The sequence below is a fragment of the Limulus polyphemus genome, unplaced genomic scaffold (assembly GCF_000517525.1).
Source record: "Limulus polyphemus unplaced genomic scaffold, Limulus_polyphemus-2.1.2 Scaffold2949, whole genome shotgun sequence".
Taxonomy (NCBI): Eukaryota; Metazoa; Arthropoda; class Merostomata; order Xiphosura; family Limulidae; genus Limulus; species Limulus polyphemus.
Window position 1 is genome coordinate 132,656 of NW_013668559.1, and position 14,863 is coordinate 147,518.

At 33.3% G+C, this 14,863-nt stretch overlaps 1 protein-coding gene across 3 annotated transcripts in view; it reads left to right on the forward strand.

Moving 5' to 3' along the window:
• LOC106468288 (carnosine N-methyltransferase-like) overlaps positions 1 to 14,863 on the forward strand; it is a 44,789-nt gene that overhangs the window by 28,277 nt on the left and 1,649 nt on the right. For 2 of the 3 annotated variants that reach the window (XM_022396629.1, XM_013928708.2), the window contains exons 6-7: positions 4,578 to 4,795; positions 9,112 to 9,312. In XM_022396629.1, coding sequence (XP_022252337.1) covers positions 4,578 to 4,795; positions 9,112 to 9,216 — 323 coding nt within the window. In that variant the 3' untranslated portion in view covers positions 9,217 to 9,312. Of the gene's footprint in view, positions 1 to 4,577; positions 4,796 to 9,111; positions 9,313 to 14,863 lie in introns of those variants that run through there. The other variant, XM_022396630.1, reaches the window with a different exon arrangement.

The following is a 14,863-nucleotide window of genomic DNA, read 5'->3' on the forward strand; positions in this document are numbered from 1 at the left end:
GAGGTTGTCAGCAATGATTCTAAACATGCAGAAGATTTGTGATTGGTTCAGGATTTCTCTACTTTAAATTGTTTTTTAAGCATTTAAATATTATAAACTTCACTGTATATATATAGCCACCCATGAAACGTTTTCTGGATGTCCAAATTGGATATTGCCAGCATTTTCAAACTCCCATTCATATGCTTTATTTTCAAATACCTTTCTTTATTGAGGACTTAGAGAACTGTGGCTGCATTGATTCAATTGGGTACAGTAAAATGAATGTCAATTAGGACTTAGCATCATAATGAAATATTTACTATTGACAAACTCATTGAGTGATTCTGTAGCTAGAGACTCTGCCAACCATGAGTAGTTATTGGACACAAACAACAGTATTCAAGGTTTCTCCTTTGGAACTTTCATGCTCATATTTAAATTTGCTTATGAAAACCTTATCCTAGACATAGGGGCTGTGTGTATAAAGGACCTACTTACTTTGATATGCTTAGCTACAAGGTTTTTGCCTTTGTAATTTGCACACGCAGATCTTCATTTGTTCGTGAATGTCTTATTCCAGGCTTGAGGGGGGGATCCATATTGAGGAATTGTGTATATTGATATTTGCATCCTCCAGTTCCCCTTTCACTTTGGGAAATATCTTCTGCATCAGCCCAGCTTCTTCATTTTCCCATACAAATGATACTTGGTTAAATCATCGTGCTTGGCTTTCCCCAAGTCCATTGGTTGAGAAGCTGGATTTTATTCACAGTTCACTGAGTGGATTGCTAACTGTTGCAGAGAATTGTTTTTGATCATTTACCAATCAAATGTGGAAATTTTATCATAGGTGAACTAGTCTCATTTAATTTCTCATATTTACATGATTTCCTTTGCTTCCTGTTTGTCAACAGAGATTTATGTACCTGTGAGCTACAGGATTATCAGGCTGCTTAGGTCAGTCTTTAAATTTTTGTGGGACTTATTATCCCCATTACTTGGCTATTGTGCCAGAATTGTTTCAGACTTTTCTTGTAGTGAGAGTTTTATTTCCTATTTTCTTCCAAACTGGTATGTTGCTTGGATTTTTGCAGTCTTTGACTCAAAATTTTTTAGACTTTTAGGTTCACAAGGTTAAGTCAGTTTTTCTTCATCTGTTTTGTCAATTTTACCATTCAGAAGTGATTGCTTTGATCATGAGGATTTTTTATGGCCAGTAAGAGCAGTACACTGCTGTATCACATATAAAAGCTCTTTGTTGAATGTACTGGAACCATTTATTAAAATTGCATCTGGAGGCAGCAGCTAGAAGTTGCTTATTTCTTATCATATGAAATAGCTTAGTTTACTCATGTGTATATGATCACTTCCACCAAATTATGGATCTACAATGGATATTTCTTCTCTTCAAACTTGCCACCTTATTGTAGCTCTTAAGTTTCTGCTAGAGAATTTTTTCTATGCTGAGATGTGGAAATCACCTCACTTTCATTAACCATTACATTCATCGTGCCTAAGGTACATCAGCAATAGGTTATTGTCTTTCATCCTTAGTTTTGCTTAGTGTCTTTTTTTTATCCAAATCAATGACTATGCAAATTTATATATATATGATAACTTGTAATGGGACTAGTTCATCTTAATGTTTTTTTAGCCAAAAAGTATTTATTTTACCCATATTTGTGTATTTGTAGCCACAATATATAGTTATCTAAGCCTGTATATGGCAGCCTTTAACCCATTGACTGCTTATTTGCTGTATACGGTATGGTCCACCTACAGCAGTTAACTGTGAGTGTGCTGTATACGGCGTATGTCTTGAAGAAATTCCACTCATGTTTAGAGCAGTCGCAGTCAATGGGATAAGTGTGTGGTGGATATTAGGCAAGGCAACATATATTTGGGTTTTTATTTAATGCTTATGTGATGTGCACAATATGGCAATGAAAACCTAATTTGCATAATCAGAGTGTAAGAGCAGTCATTGGCTATACAAAAAATCTCAAGTGTTTTATATGTAACTTTGGCCAAGCACACTTATAAAGTATTGCTCAAGACAGCAGAGGTGGGGATAGCCACATTATTGACAGCCAAAAATCTCATCATATTGGTTTTATTTTTCACCTATTTAGCCTAACATTAATTTTTGGTTAAGTGGAGAATAGGGTGGGTGAGTAATGTGTACCTTTATGTTGGCTTTTTAATTTCTGAATAGTGTGGTAATCCTTTGATAATAGGTATGGTAAAATTTGATAGTACTGTTTACTTTAAGTAGCAGTGGGCTGTATTTTCAACCCAAGTGCACTATTGTGATGGTCTGATTGATCAGTTGTATGAAAATTTTGTGCTGGTGTGTCCCTTGCAGCTGGGATACTTATATTAACAGTGTATTGTCTAGGTAGGTACCAATGATGCTTTTTTCACAGCAGATCTTTAGACTACCTAGTGTGTTGTCATTGAAACAGCAATGTTTCTTTCAGTCTGCTTGACAGCTCACATACCCTCCCCAACAATCTGGCTATTATAACACTTAGCAAGATCTGGCAATGTCAGTTCTTCTGGTTATATGTTGTCTTTTTTTTTTTATTCTGCTTGCAGAACTTATTCATCACTTTCTTGTTTGCTTTCCCTAGTCCATAGAAACTTGGAAGGAACAATTTGATAGCAATGGGGGAGGAATAAAACCCAAGATACTAGTGCTACTAGAAACAATTCAATGTTTCTGAGTAATTTGATGATGTTGATTCTAATGATGTTGAAAATTATTGAGAACATCCAGTTTTTGAGTTATAATAGATTTATTCAAAATATTCTTATATATCATGAAAATAACTTTTTCTTTAATAACTTGATTTATTCATTAAAAATTACATTTAAGAATGTATAATCTGTATGCTTTGATAAATTTCTTTCGTGTTAACAGCATGAGTAACAGGAATCAATGACTTAATGTTCCCATTGTACAAAAGTACAGTTTTCAGACTAACTTTCAGATGAGTCCATAAAATGTCTCCATTCTTGACGATGATGTTCAGTACCTAATTCTTCCATTAATGCATCAACAATTGTACAGAAACAAAATATCTTGCATGCTGTAGTGAGAAGCAAGTCTTTGATGGCAACTTCGGTAAATTGAAACTCATTCCTGGAACTAATAAATTCTATTGTCGTTAATTAGAGCCAAGAAGTTCCCCATGCTGCTGTAATAGAGATAAATCATTAATCAGATCATTTAGCTCTTTTTGTGTGATCAGATGAATCATTTTATGTTGAGGTGCCACAGGAATAGAATAACTAGATGAAGATGATTCATTGTCTTCTTTACAAGATAACTGTTCTGTTACCAAATTCTCTGGTGGATATCACACTGGAAGACCATCCCCATGAGATACTGGTTTCATTGCAGATGCAATATCTAGATATTTAATCTATTTAGTTTTGCCTGAATATCCAGAAACATTAGTCATGCAAAAATAACAGTCACTTAGATGATCTTTGGGGTCACATCATGGGAGCTGCAAATGGCATACTTGCTCTCTTCATATTCATCCACTGTGTTAAGTCAGATGTGTAAATTGTACAACACGCATGTGGAGCCCAGTGTTTTTCTTGGTCACCAATTTTACACCTAAAACAGTGGTAGTAAGCTACCTTTACCTTCTGTGTGATGCTTTGCCTTCATGAAACTGTGATATATTTTCCACAAGTGTAGCAGAAACTATTTGTGAATTTTTTCACTTTTGGACTTTACTTGAACTGGAGGCAGCCAGAATTTCAAATGATTTTCTAAAAAATATAAAATTTATGTTTACAGAACTATAGTTTAAAAAATTATATAATATGGGTATAATATGAGGAAGAAGATCATACTTTGTTTTGACTGTGTGCGGAGTGAGGTAAAGAAAGTTAGTGGCAACTAAGAGATATGTGTCTGATTCTGCCCCTTGTATGCTCAGTCAAGGAACTTCTCAAATGTTCTATCAAACTGAGCATGAGGGTTTTGTGGTTCTCAGGCAGAGCAGGTGAGTATAGGAATGAAGCAAAAGTTATGCAACTCGCTACAATTATTTCAAGAACAAATAGCATACATGAACAATATATTTGGAATTTTACACTAATAAAATACAGTTAATGTTTAAAGTTATCAAACATGTATGTCTTTTACCCATTAAACTGTCCAAGTAAACTTAATTTCACAGCATTAATCTAGTGTACTGAGTAATTGGATGGCATTTTGCATAGTGCTGATAAAATATTAAGATATTACAATAAATCAAAATCTAGCAGTGATGGACAAATTCTGACTACATTTTTGAAATCAGCACCATCAAATTACCATGAATAACTTGAGTTTTCTCCATTAACAAATTTTTTGTTGTTCAGTGTAGTCAAATATAGTAATAATTGGAAACACTGACTTTGATTAACCAATTTAATTGTAGTTGAATTAATCAATTGGTTTATGTGAGTAATTAATGTAATTGCTGCCCAAGTAATAGATTGAATTGGCTAGCTCTAGTACAGCAGAATAAAAGTGTATATTCTATTATAAGTAAGCACCAAATCTTGTTATTGTGACTTGTTTCTTCTTCCAGGTACCTGGGATTGTATAGTTACATGTTTCTTCCTTGACACAGCCAATAATATAGTTTCTTACATTGAAACTATTTACCATATTTTAAGACGAGGAGGCTATTGGATTAATCTAGGTCCTTTGCTGTATCACTATGCTGACCTGCCCGATGAAAACTCTATAGAACCGAGTTATGAGGATGTGAAAAAAGTCATTCTCTCTTATAACTTTGACATACTGGTATGTATTTTTCTAAATATTAATTTAACTGAGATTTTGAAAGACCTGTTAAAATCACTTTTTCTCTAACAAAATATTTTATGTTTATAGAATATTTTTAAAAACAAATGGTTTTGTACTGAGTGATGTGTTTAATAATAATTTTGCTTCATTTTGTCAGAGTATCTTTAACCTATGTTCTTAGTGAAGTTATTATATACAGGCAATTAACTAATATAGAAATATATGTTTTTCAACCATGATTTGTGCAGGTCCTTGAAATTCTGAAAAACCCATGGAAAAGAACTTTGGAAAAATTGATTCTTTTTTTAAGTTAAGGTCCTGGAAAAGTCTTAATTTTTAGTTTTATTTAAAAATTCCCCAACAAATAATTGGCTTAATACAAGAAATGAAACAAAAATGCTTGGCTATCAAAATTAGCTTTGTTTGCATTTTGTGAATCTCATGCCTTACGATGCTTGAGATTGTCGCAATTTCCCAGTTTCCATTGGTGGGCATATCTGATTAACAAAAATGCCAGGAAAATATAAGTTTAATCCTGCATGATACGATTTTAAGAGTCCTGAAAATTTGAGCCTTGGTTCTGGATTCTTTTATGGAAAAGTCTGTGTGGACCCTGTTCTACATATGTGAAGCAAAAAAGACTCTACAGAAAAGCAAGGAAAGCACCAGTTAAATATTTTGGTTATCTTTTTCTTTTGGAATTATCATCAGACTTGTGGTATGATATCTTACCTCCACTCACAAAAAGCTTTCTTGACTTGTATGGCCCTCTATTGGTGCAAATTTTCACTCACCACTAGCCTTGTTATTCCCACTTATTACTACACACTAACATCCCAATGATCATGCAGCAACCTTCCACCAATAGGAGTGCGACACTACCCCTATTGTAACTAGTGCCCTCTCTTATCATGCACATGTTAACCACTTCGCAATTGGCAGTACTACTGACTAGATGTGTTTTTCACTCACAGTTTAATTAACCTATCCACACATTTTTACTTTCGTGAATTTCTCCTTCAGTTAATTTATGTTTTTGTTCTGTTTCTTTGAGAGTTATGATTTATTTTATCTTCTCTTTCAATTTGGGGAGTTATGCACTTGCATTTTTGGGTGGTCACAACACCAACTGCTCTTACTGCAGCAACGGAATTCCTGACCACGCCTAACAGGTCAAAACCATGATTCTTGGCCAATGAAGTGATGGCTCTAGCCTGTCGGGAGTTGACCACTTTCATGTAACAATCAGAACACATTGATGATTGTCCTAACAAGATTTTCAGCGATGTTTTAGTTTTGGATTTGGACAGCCTCCCCCCCTCCTGATTATACCAATTAATGATTTGTCATTTTGGAAGACTTGTCCAGACTTTTTTCCCTTTGGATTTTTTATTCAGATATGTTCTGTACTTAACTCTCATTTCCTATGTTACACCCCTGCCCTTCTCAAATGTTCCAATCCCACCACCTCCTTTGTCAGGTCAGGGCTTCCGAGGGTATATGACACATACTGCTCCCTTCCGTGGTTCCCAGGTCTGTTTGTTTCTTCCGTAAAATCCTCACCCCTCCCGTAACATTTCCCCTTCACCCCTTTGGGTTGAATTCACCAGTTCATTTGCTTGGTGTTTTCTTACCTTTCTCATGATGATTGTTACCTTTTTCACTGTTTTCTTATCATTAGATTCGTCACCTTACCATGTCCCTGGCTGCACATTTCCATCTTTCCTTAGGGGGAAATCATCAGTGCTGTAATTGTTTATTTGTGGTGGTAAGTACTCCATTCATTTTCTTTGCAGGGGCCTTTATCATGTATTTGGATACCACTTTGTGGCAAGTGTTGCCTAACCAGGTATACATAGTCTTACATCTGCATTGTACGACTTGTGAATATGATGGATGACTGTGATGTTGAGACTCTTCCTACAGTGGACCTGATGTACCATTCCAGATGCTGCTGGGTGTTGGTTGATCGACTCCGTCCAGTACACTATTCATGCATCTATATAAAATGTACCAGAAGAGACAAAATAACATGTCACAAGGCCATTTTATGCCCACTGTTGAGATGGGTGTTCCGCTGGATTACTTGTAGGTGTACCTCACAGTTTTTTGCTTCATAAATATGTTCGTTCCGGACTGTACACTAGTGGACTAAAAGAAATAAAGCAGAGATTACTGCCCACCTCTGGTGATCAGTGGCATTTGATGCTCATCCTACTGTGGACAATTCCTGATTCAGCCAGGGGTTGGATGATGCATTCCATCAACATGATCACTTTTCTTTCCAATATAGGGTATCGTGCTACAGTCCTGTCCATTGTTACCCTCCTTCTTCTAGTGGAATATGGGGGTCCTTGCCACTTTCCAGTTCCTAGGTGTGGAGGTGGTGGACCATGGAAGTCTGTTCTCCTGAGTGTGCACAATACCAGCTCAGTTTGAGAGTAAGGAGGTGGCATTTTGCAGGTTTCAAAAGCATGAAGCCCTTCCTACCATGGACCTTATGTACAATTCCGGATGCTCTGGCTAAGACATCCTTCTTCCTACCATCCTCCAGATGTAGGTTCCCAGAGATCAGGTGTTGGTTGGAGATTGTCCAGCCACGTAAGTCCTCACATGTATTTGACTGGTATCCTCCTGCTACTGCGGACTGATCGACACAATTCCCAATGTTGCCAAGTGTGTTGTTCTTAATTCCTTATGACACCTCATAGTCTCCCTTTGGGCACTTTCTAAAGGGGCATTGTCTTCTCACTGGCCCTCCACCAGTTCAGTATGGGATTCTACCTTTCTGTGAGCGGAGATAACATATTGTATTGGAAATTAACATTTTCCTAAACTGAAAATATATTTCCAATAGACACTTATTTCCTCTCACATCTCCCACCTGTCCTCCCCACTTCCGGTGTGAATTGGTTTGGTTAGTTATGACCAATCTCAAAGTGGTTAATGTACACGATTAGAGAGGGCACTAGTTCCTATAGGGTTATTGTTGCACTCCTATTGTTGGAGAGTTGCACCATGATCCTTTGCATGTTAGTATGCAGTAATAAGTGGGAGTAACATGGTTAGTTGCAAGCAAAACTTTGCACTGATAAAGGGCAGTACAAGTCAAGAGAGCTTTTTGTGAGACAGGGGTAAGTACTTATCAGAAATACATTTTCAGTTTAGGAAAATGTTAACTTTCAATCAATAGATAAGTTGTAAAACTCCTTCTCTTAAGAAAATCCTGGAATTCATTCCAATTTGTTGAATAATTACTGGTTGCTCTTTGTAATTCCATGAAACACCATAGACATTATATTTTATTTGACCTCTGATGACCCCAATTACTTGGAAAAGAGAAAATAAAAACATATGATCGGAATAAAAGCTCTGTAGAAGCATACTTTATTATTAATACTTCATACCAGCCAACTGTACAGTTGGTAAAAGGTAGCTACCACCTCATATGTTATGTTGATACTGTAAGAAATGCAGTTTAATAAAGCAAATCTCAATGAAAACCAGCAACTTAACCTGTTTAACAAGTATACTACTGGCTCAGAAAAGAAGACAATTTATACGATAAAAGATAACTGACGAAAATAAAAACATTTAAATAACAACTACTAATTTTACTTATTGTACTCAACGTTTCAGGCCTAAGCCCTTCTGCAGGAAACAATAAACATTATCAACCTTTCTAAGTTGTTATACAACAAAATTTCTGGACAGTTTTTGATGCAGACAAATCTCCACAACAGGAAATTTAAACAGTAGTCTGTATGTTCACATTCCAAAACCAAACATGAATTTCATATGAATACATGATTCAGTAATCCCTATGAAACTGTATGAGAGTCAAGTAGAGGGTGATTAGAACATAAAATTAGGTGGTAATTACTGACCACAAAACACCTGCATTTACTATGGGTATCATTCAGAACAGTCTTACTGAGGATGACTTTCACAGTAGGGATATATGTATATACTAATATATACTTTAAAACTTGTTATAAACATTGTGGAGATGTGCATTACTGACAAGTTGCACCCTTAAACTTATTGATTGATAACTCAACTTATTAAATAATGTTCATTGGATTCAAAGTGAGTGATTTGACTGTCTGGATACCTCAATAATTTGCAAGAATTTCATTACAAATGAGTTCAGATTAATGAGGTTTCACTGTATATCATAGCTTGTACCATAGTTCAGTAACTAGTGTTTTGTTAACTTTTAGCAGTATATTTATAAAGTTGTTTCTTGGAATCATTTAAATGTTAAATATATTGTTTATTATACAATTTCTTACTCTGGATTAAATTTTCAGAAAGAACAAACCGGGTTGAAAACACCATACACACAGAACCCTCGATCAATGATGTTCCACGAGTATCGAAGTGTGTTTTTTGTTTGCAAAAAGATAGAATCCTGAATGTTGGGAAAAGATTCATGTAAGACTCACAGTATTCTTGTTGTACATGTATTTCATTTGTATGTATGTAATAAAGATGATGAACTATCAAAGAAAGCTTGTTATAACAAAAAATAAATAACCTTGTGTACCTATTTTTAAAGAATTCACCATTTGTGGGCCAAGAAAATTAATAAAGATATGAAAAGTAGAAAAGTTAAGTTATGAAAAAAACTTTAAAATACATCCGAGGTATCAAATAGGCATATAGAAAGATGGTTTCGCAATTGTGTAACATCATAGTTCAGTCAGGCATATGTAATATGAAGTTTAGAATTAGAATAAAAAGAAGCCAAGGAGCAGTTCACCTAAAGAATAAGTTAATCATTTGCGACAGCATGTAAATTTGTAATTGTTCCACGATTAGTAAAAAGTTTTTTCTGATCTATTAACTTCCTTTTTTGATGAATAGTATTTCATTTTAAGTAAAACCGATATTATTTAATTGCTATTTAGATATTGTAAAATTTACATATACTAGAATGTCTTTTAAGTAATAGTTGCTTCTTGGTAAAACAGATTTTAACATCTTATGGTTCTTGTCATCAAGAGATTTTTAAAATATTTTGTTATATACCAAAATTACATAAAATTAATGACATTATTAGTAATTTTAGAATAATTATTTTTTACTTAAACTCTGGTCTTCCTACAACTTGATTTTTGTTGTGAGTTAGTTATCAAAGTTAGTTGACTTCAAATGTAACATTAAATATGAGAGCCATTACAACCTTATTGTTTCCTTACATTTATTCCATGTAACATCCTTTGGCTGCTAACAGAGTATGAGTTTGATATACAGTTACCCATAGTTATTGTGGGTTTATAGAAAATTATTGCAATCAAAGTACATTTCATATTTATCACTGTTATCACTTTGACTTTTTTATTTTTATATTTGTTTGTCTGTCATGTTCATTAATTGTTGTTTTATTCTATATATAGATAAGAACTTTAGATTTTATTAAGTCAACTTTATACTGATTAAAAAAATACAAACGTTGAAAAAAATTGTGGGATATTATACCAGAATAGTCTAAGTTCCAGCAAATAGTAAGCTTTTTCAAAATAATTTTCAACAGTCAGTTGTATCATGAGAATTATTTTTATATCTTGAAAACTTTCTATACTCATAATTTCATTAGTTGTATATCATCAAAATTTGATGCAGTGATTCAAACAAGTACAAGTTTTTATTTCTTTATTGTGAAAACATTTTCAGAACTGTTGTAGATCAACTTTCACAAATCTAATCTGAGATTACCCTAACCAAGTCTGCAAAATAATGTACATTTGACTATTTTCTATTAAAAATATCAGCCAAAGTTTTTCTTGTTTTTGTCTAGTATAGTGGTGGACTAACAATAAATTCATGACAAAATTAGAATCAGTATAATATATTTGAATACTTCAGTTTTTTTTGTATTTTATTTGCATTTGAAGAGTTCTGTGTATAAAATATACAAATGAATCAAGGGAAGATAACAGTGTCTAATGAAATTTATGAGAGCTTTACAGTCAGTATTTTAGGTAAAGAGTTTTATTTTACAATATTTATAAAGTTATCTTTAAAGTTATGTACCATTCCTACTTCACTAAATTCCTGTGGTAACTGCTTAAATGGTTGTAGCTAAACAAAGCACTTTAGTAATAATACAAACGGAAGTGAATTTTCTTGGGCTTTATTCAAGATTTTTTCAATAATTGCTCATACAAAAATTACTACTAGTCATAAAAAATGTATCAGATGCAAGTAATAATATTTGTACAGTGGACAGTTAGACCAAAGCATACTAAAGACCACACTGTCACCATGAAAGTTTTGGTTTAGAACAAGCTGTTTAAAAATTCTGTATATTGTTACATCCTTAAAGGTTTCATACTTAACCAGTTTAACTCATCCTCCTATTGGTGGCAATTAATAAAATGTTCTGGTCTTTCATCAAAATATTGTATACCCAAACTGATAGCTTTTTTTTTTCTGATTTGCTAGTTATTAGTTTACCCTCCAACTTTGATACTTTCAAATTGATTTTGTTATTCCTAACTTCTGGAGAAAAGTATTAACTTTTTTAGTATTTTGGTTAATCTAATTGAAACCGTATCTTTATATAAAATATGACAAATTTTCATAATATATGATCACTCAATTTTGTCATTAAACAAAGAGAGAGAGAGAGAATGTACCTAGTGGTTCATTGGTAAGTATGAGGGCTTATGATGCTAAAAATCAGGTTTCAATTCCTTGTAGTGGGCAGGGCACAGATAGCCTATTAAATATCTTAAAATGTTAGTTAAAATTCTAAAAATTGCAGAATTTGAAGTATTATAAATTAAGGTTTTAATCTAAATATATTACTAGAGCACATTGATTTGTAACTGTCTTTAAGGTTGTATTAACTTGTGCTTGCTGTAATTATTTCATATTCAGGAAATATGTTTTATAATATGTGTTCTATCACAACAATTTAATAGCTGGCTATCTGTCAATGTGGAAATTAGTCTAATTCTCAATTTCAAGTTAGTCTGCTTGTGTGCATTTTAATGATTTCATATGCTTCACCTATTACATTGGTTAGTAACCTAGTTTACCTTACCTTCACTTGGAAATATACATTATTAATGTTGAAACCTTACTCCTGCAATTGTTGGGTAGACTAATTAACTTTTATATTTATGGTCTAGATACTAACTTCAACATTTTAAAATAAATACGAAACTTACTGTAGCATAATTTTTTTTATTCTTGTTTTTTTTTCAGTTTTAAAATTTATTCAGTCAAGAAATTTTTTACATCTGAACATGTGGCTTAAGTTTCAAATAAAAATATGTTTTTAGAAATAGTCATTGATAGGTTTTATTTACTTATTTTCCCATTGAATAACTATTTCACCTATGGAAAAAGGGCAAAAAGGTACTTCTTATATTGTTATTGATCCATTCTTTTGTATCTTCCAACTTTTATCAGATATGTTTCCTATTGCATAGAATACCATTCAAGTCACCAAATAGTACTTGGCATTTAATATCAGTTATTTTCTACTGATCACTAATCATCTGCTGATTATTAAGTATTTTTAACCCATCTTTCAAAAATATGGTTAAACAGGTATATCATGAAAGCAATTTGTGTACATGTGACTTGTCTCACTTTTACAGACAGAGGTCCTTCTTAATTATGTTGCGTACTGTTGCAAATGAATGGCTTTTTACATCGACCTTTATCATCTGCTTTATGATGCTGCAACTTAGCTCAACATGGCTGAGGTATGACTTGTTGCAGGTCTTATTTTGGTTCGTCTGGATGTCCCAGGTTGACCTATGTTCCTTTATTTTCCAGTGCCATTAAACAACAACAGATATCCCCCAACATAAATACATCATTATGATCTGAGTGTATGAATATTTTGTGTTGGCAATGCCTGTTACACACCTCTCCCAAAAGCAATCAATTTTCAGTGGAATCACACTTCCAATGAAATGCCAATGTCAAAATGTAGTTTTTTAAAATTCCGTTCCACTGTAACTACATTTGGTGTTATTGTTACTTGATTTGGGCTGATTTGCATATTCAGATTGTAATAATGTAATGCACTGAACCTTTTGTACACTTCCAGGCCAAAAAAATTAGAAATACTGTTCTCATAGTGTGAAGACTATTGAATCTATTATAGCATAAACTCCATTAGTTTTTGGAATACATTGTATTCAAATTTCACTCATTCATCATGCAATATTGTCTCCAAGTCCATATTGGCTGAAGATAAAGAAGTATACACTCTTACAGAACTTTCTAATACATCCAACAGCTGCTCAACTGCATTGAGATATAGGTTTGTTTTGTTCAGGAAAGATGTTGAAACTTCTTCTCATGCCTTTCAAATCAATCTTGATCAATATTGGTAGAATGGAAGATGTTATTGTTTTACAAATGCCAATAAACTTGAGTATGAAAGTAGATTATAAGGGAATGAACTTGATTCTCAAGGATTTTCACATCTGCAATTATAATGTGGCCATTCCAAGAGACCCACCTTGTGCTGTGAAATTACATCCCACATCATTGTTCCACCTCTAGCATCTTGCAAAGTGGGAATAACACAGAGGTTTTTCAAAGTTTCATTGTGCTGTTTCCAAACTTTGACTTGCCAATCTGTACAAAATAGCATGTATTAAAATTCACCTAACCACGTGACTTTTCTGTTTTTTCAACTATCCAATCCTAATGGTCTTTGCACTCTAATGGTAGTCTCTCAGATATTTTCACTCAAATAATGAAATGCAATTAAAAAAAAAATAGAGTATCCACCTTTATTAATCTAGTAATTGTATAATAATTTACAGTACTGTTCAAATAACATTAACAGTACTTTGAAATTTGTTTATTACTGTAGTTTGAAATAAGTATTAATAAACAGTTGGTCATTACTATTCTGATATAGGTGCACTTTGAAAGAGAAAGGCTTGCCACTTAACTAAGAGCTTTGCCATATAACTTAAGTCTAATCTGAATTCTGAGAAAGTATATTCTGTTTTACTTAGGTATTATAGGATCTTGTCTGTGTGTTATATAATAGAAAGAGTTAAGCTCTTAACCCAACTTGTTTACATACTATTCACTACTGGTGAGGTCCACAATTAAGTAACTTATGTTTGTTATAACACTTGGTGTAAAGAACTGATCCCAAAAAATTGGGTGAAGTCGCTCATTTTTTTTGGAACCCTTAACCATCAAATACAAAAACTGACAACCAACTTAGTGCATAAATAGTTTGGAAAAGCTGATGTGTGTATATAGCCACTAAATCTGGGGTTTGAAGAAAAACAGACAGAATGTAAAACAGAATATAATGTAATTAACTCTAAACAGTTTTACCTACATATAAAGTAAACTTATCAGAGATTACACAGTTATAGGATTTACCTGCTTAATACCATGTAGAAAGAAGTAAAAAGTTAGGCTTTGATTATTTTATTCAGTGATAATTAGTAATGTTTACTGTAAATAAGGCTTCCCAGTACAATTTGACTAAAAAGTAAGGCAAATATAGAGCTGAATTTTTTTAAAAGGTAGGGTGGTAAAATTATAAAATGTAGCAATTTATCATCATCATTGTGAAAGCTTATTTGTATCTCAATCAGTGAATGTAACTTGAACTCAAAGCTTTGAATCTTGATCCCAAAGCTTATCATTTTCCCAATCAAAGAATGTAACTTGAACTCAAAGCTTATCATTCTCCCAATCAATGCATGCAACATGAACCCAAAGTTTGTCAGTATCCAAAACAGTGAATGTAACTTGAACCCAAAGCTTATAATTTTCCCAATCAATGAATGCAACATGAACCCAAAGCTTATCATTCTCCCAATGAATGAATGCAACATGAACCCAAAGTTTGTCAGTATCCAAAACAGTGAATGTAACTTGAACCTAAAGCTTGTCAGTATCCAAAACAGTGAATGTAACTTGAACCCAAAGCTTGTCAGTATCCAAAACAGTGAATATAACTTGAACCCAAAGCTTGTCATTCTCCCAATCAGTGAATGAAACTTGAACCCAAAGTTTGTCAGTATCCCAATCGTGGAATTCAACTTGAACCCAAAGTTA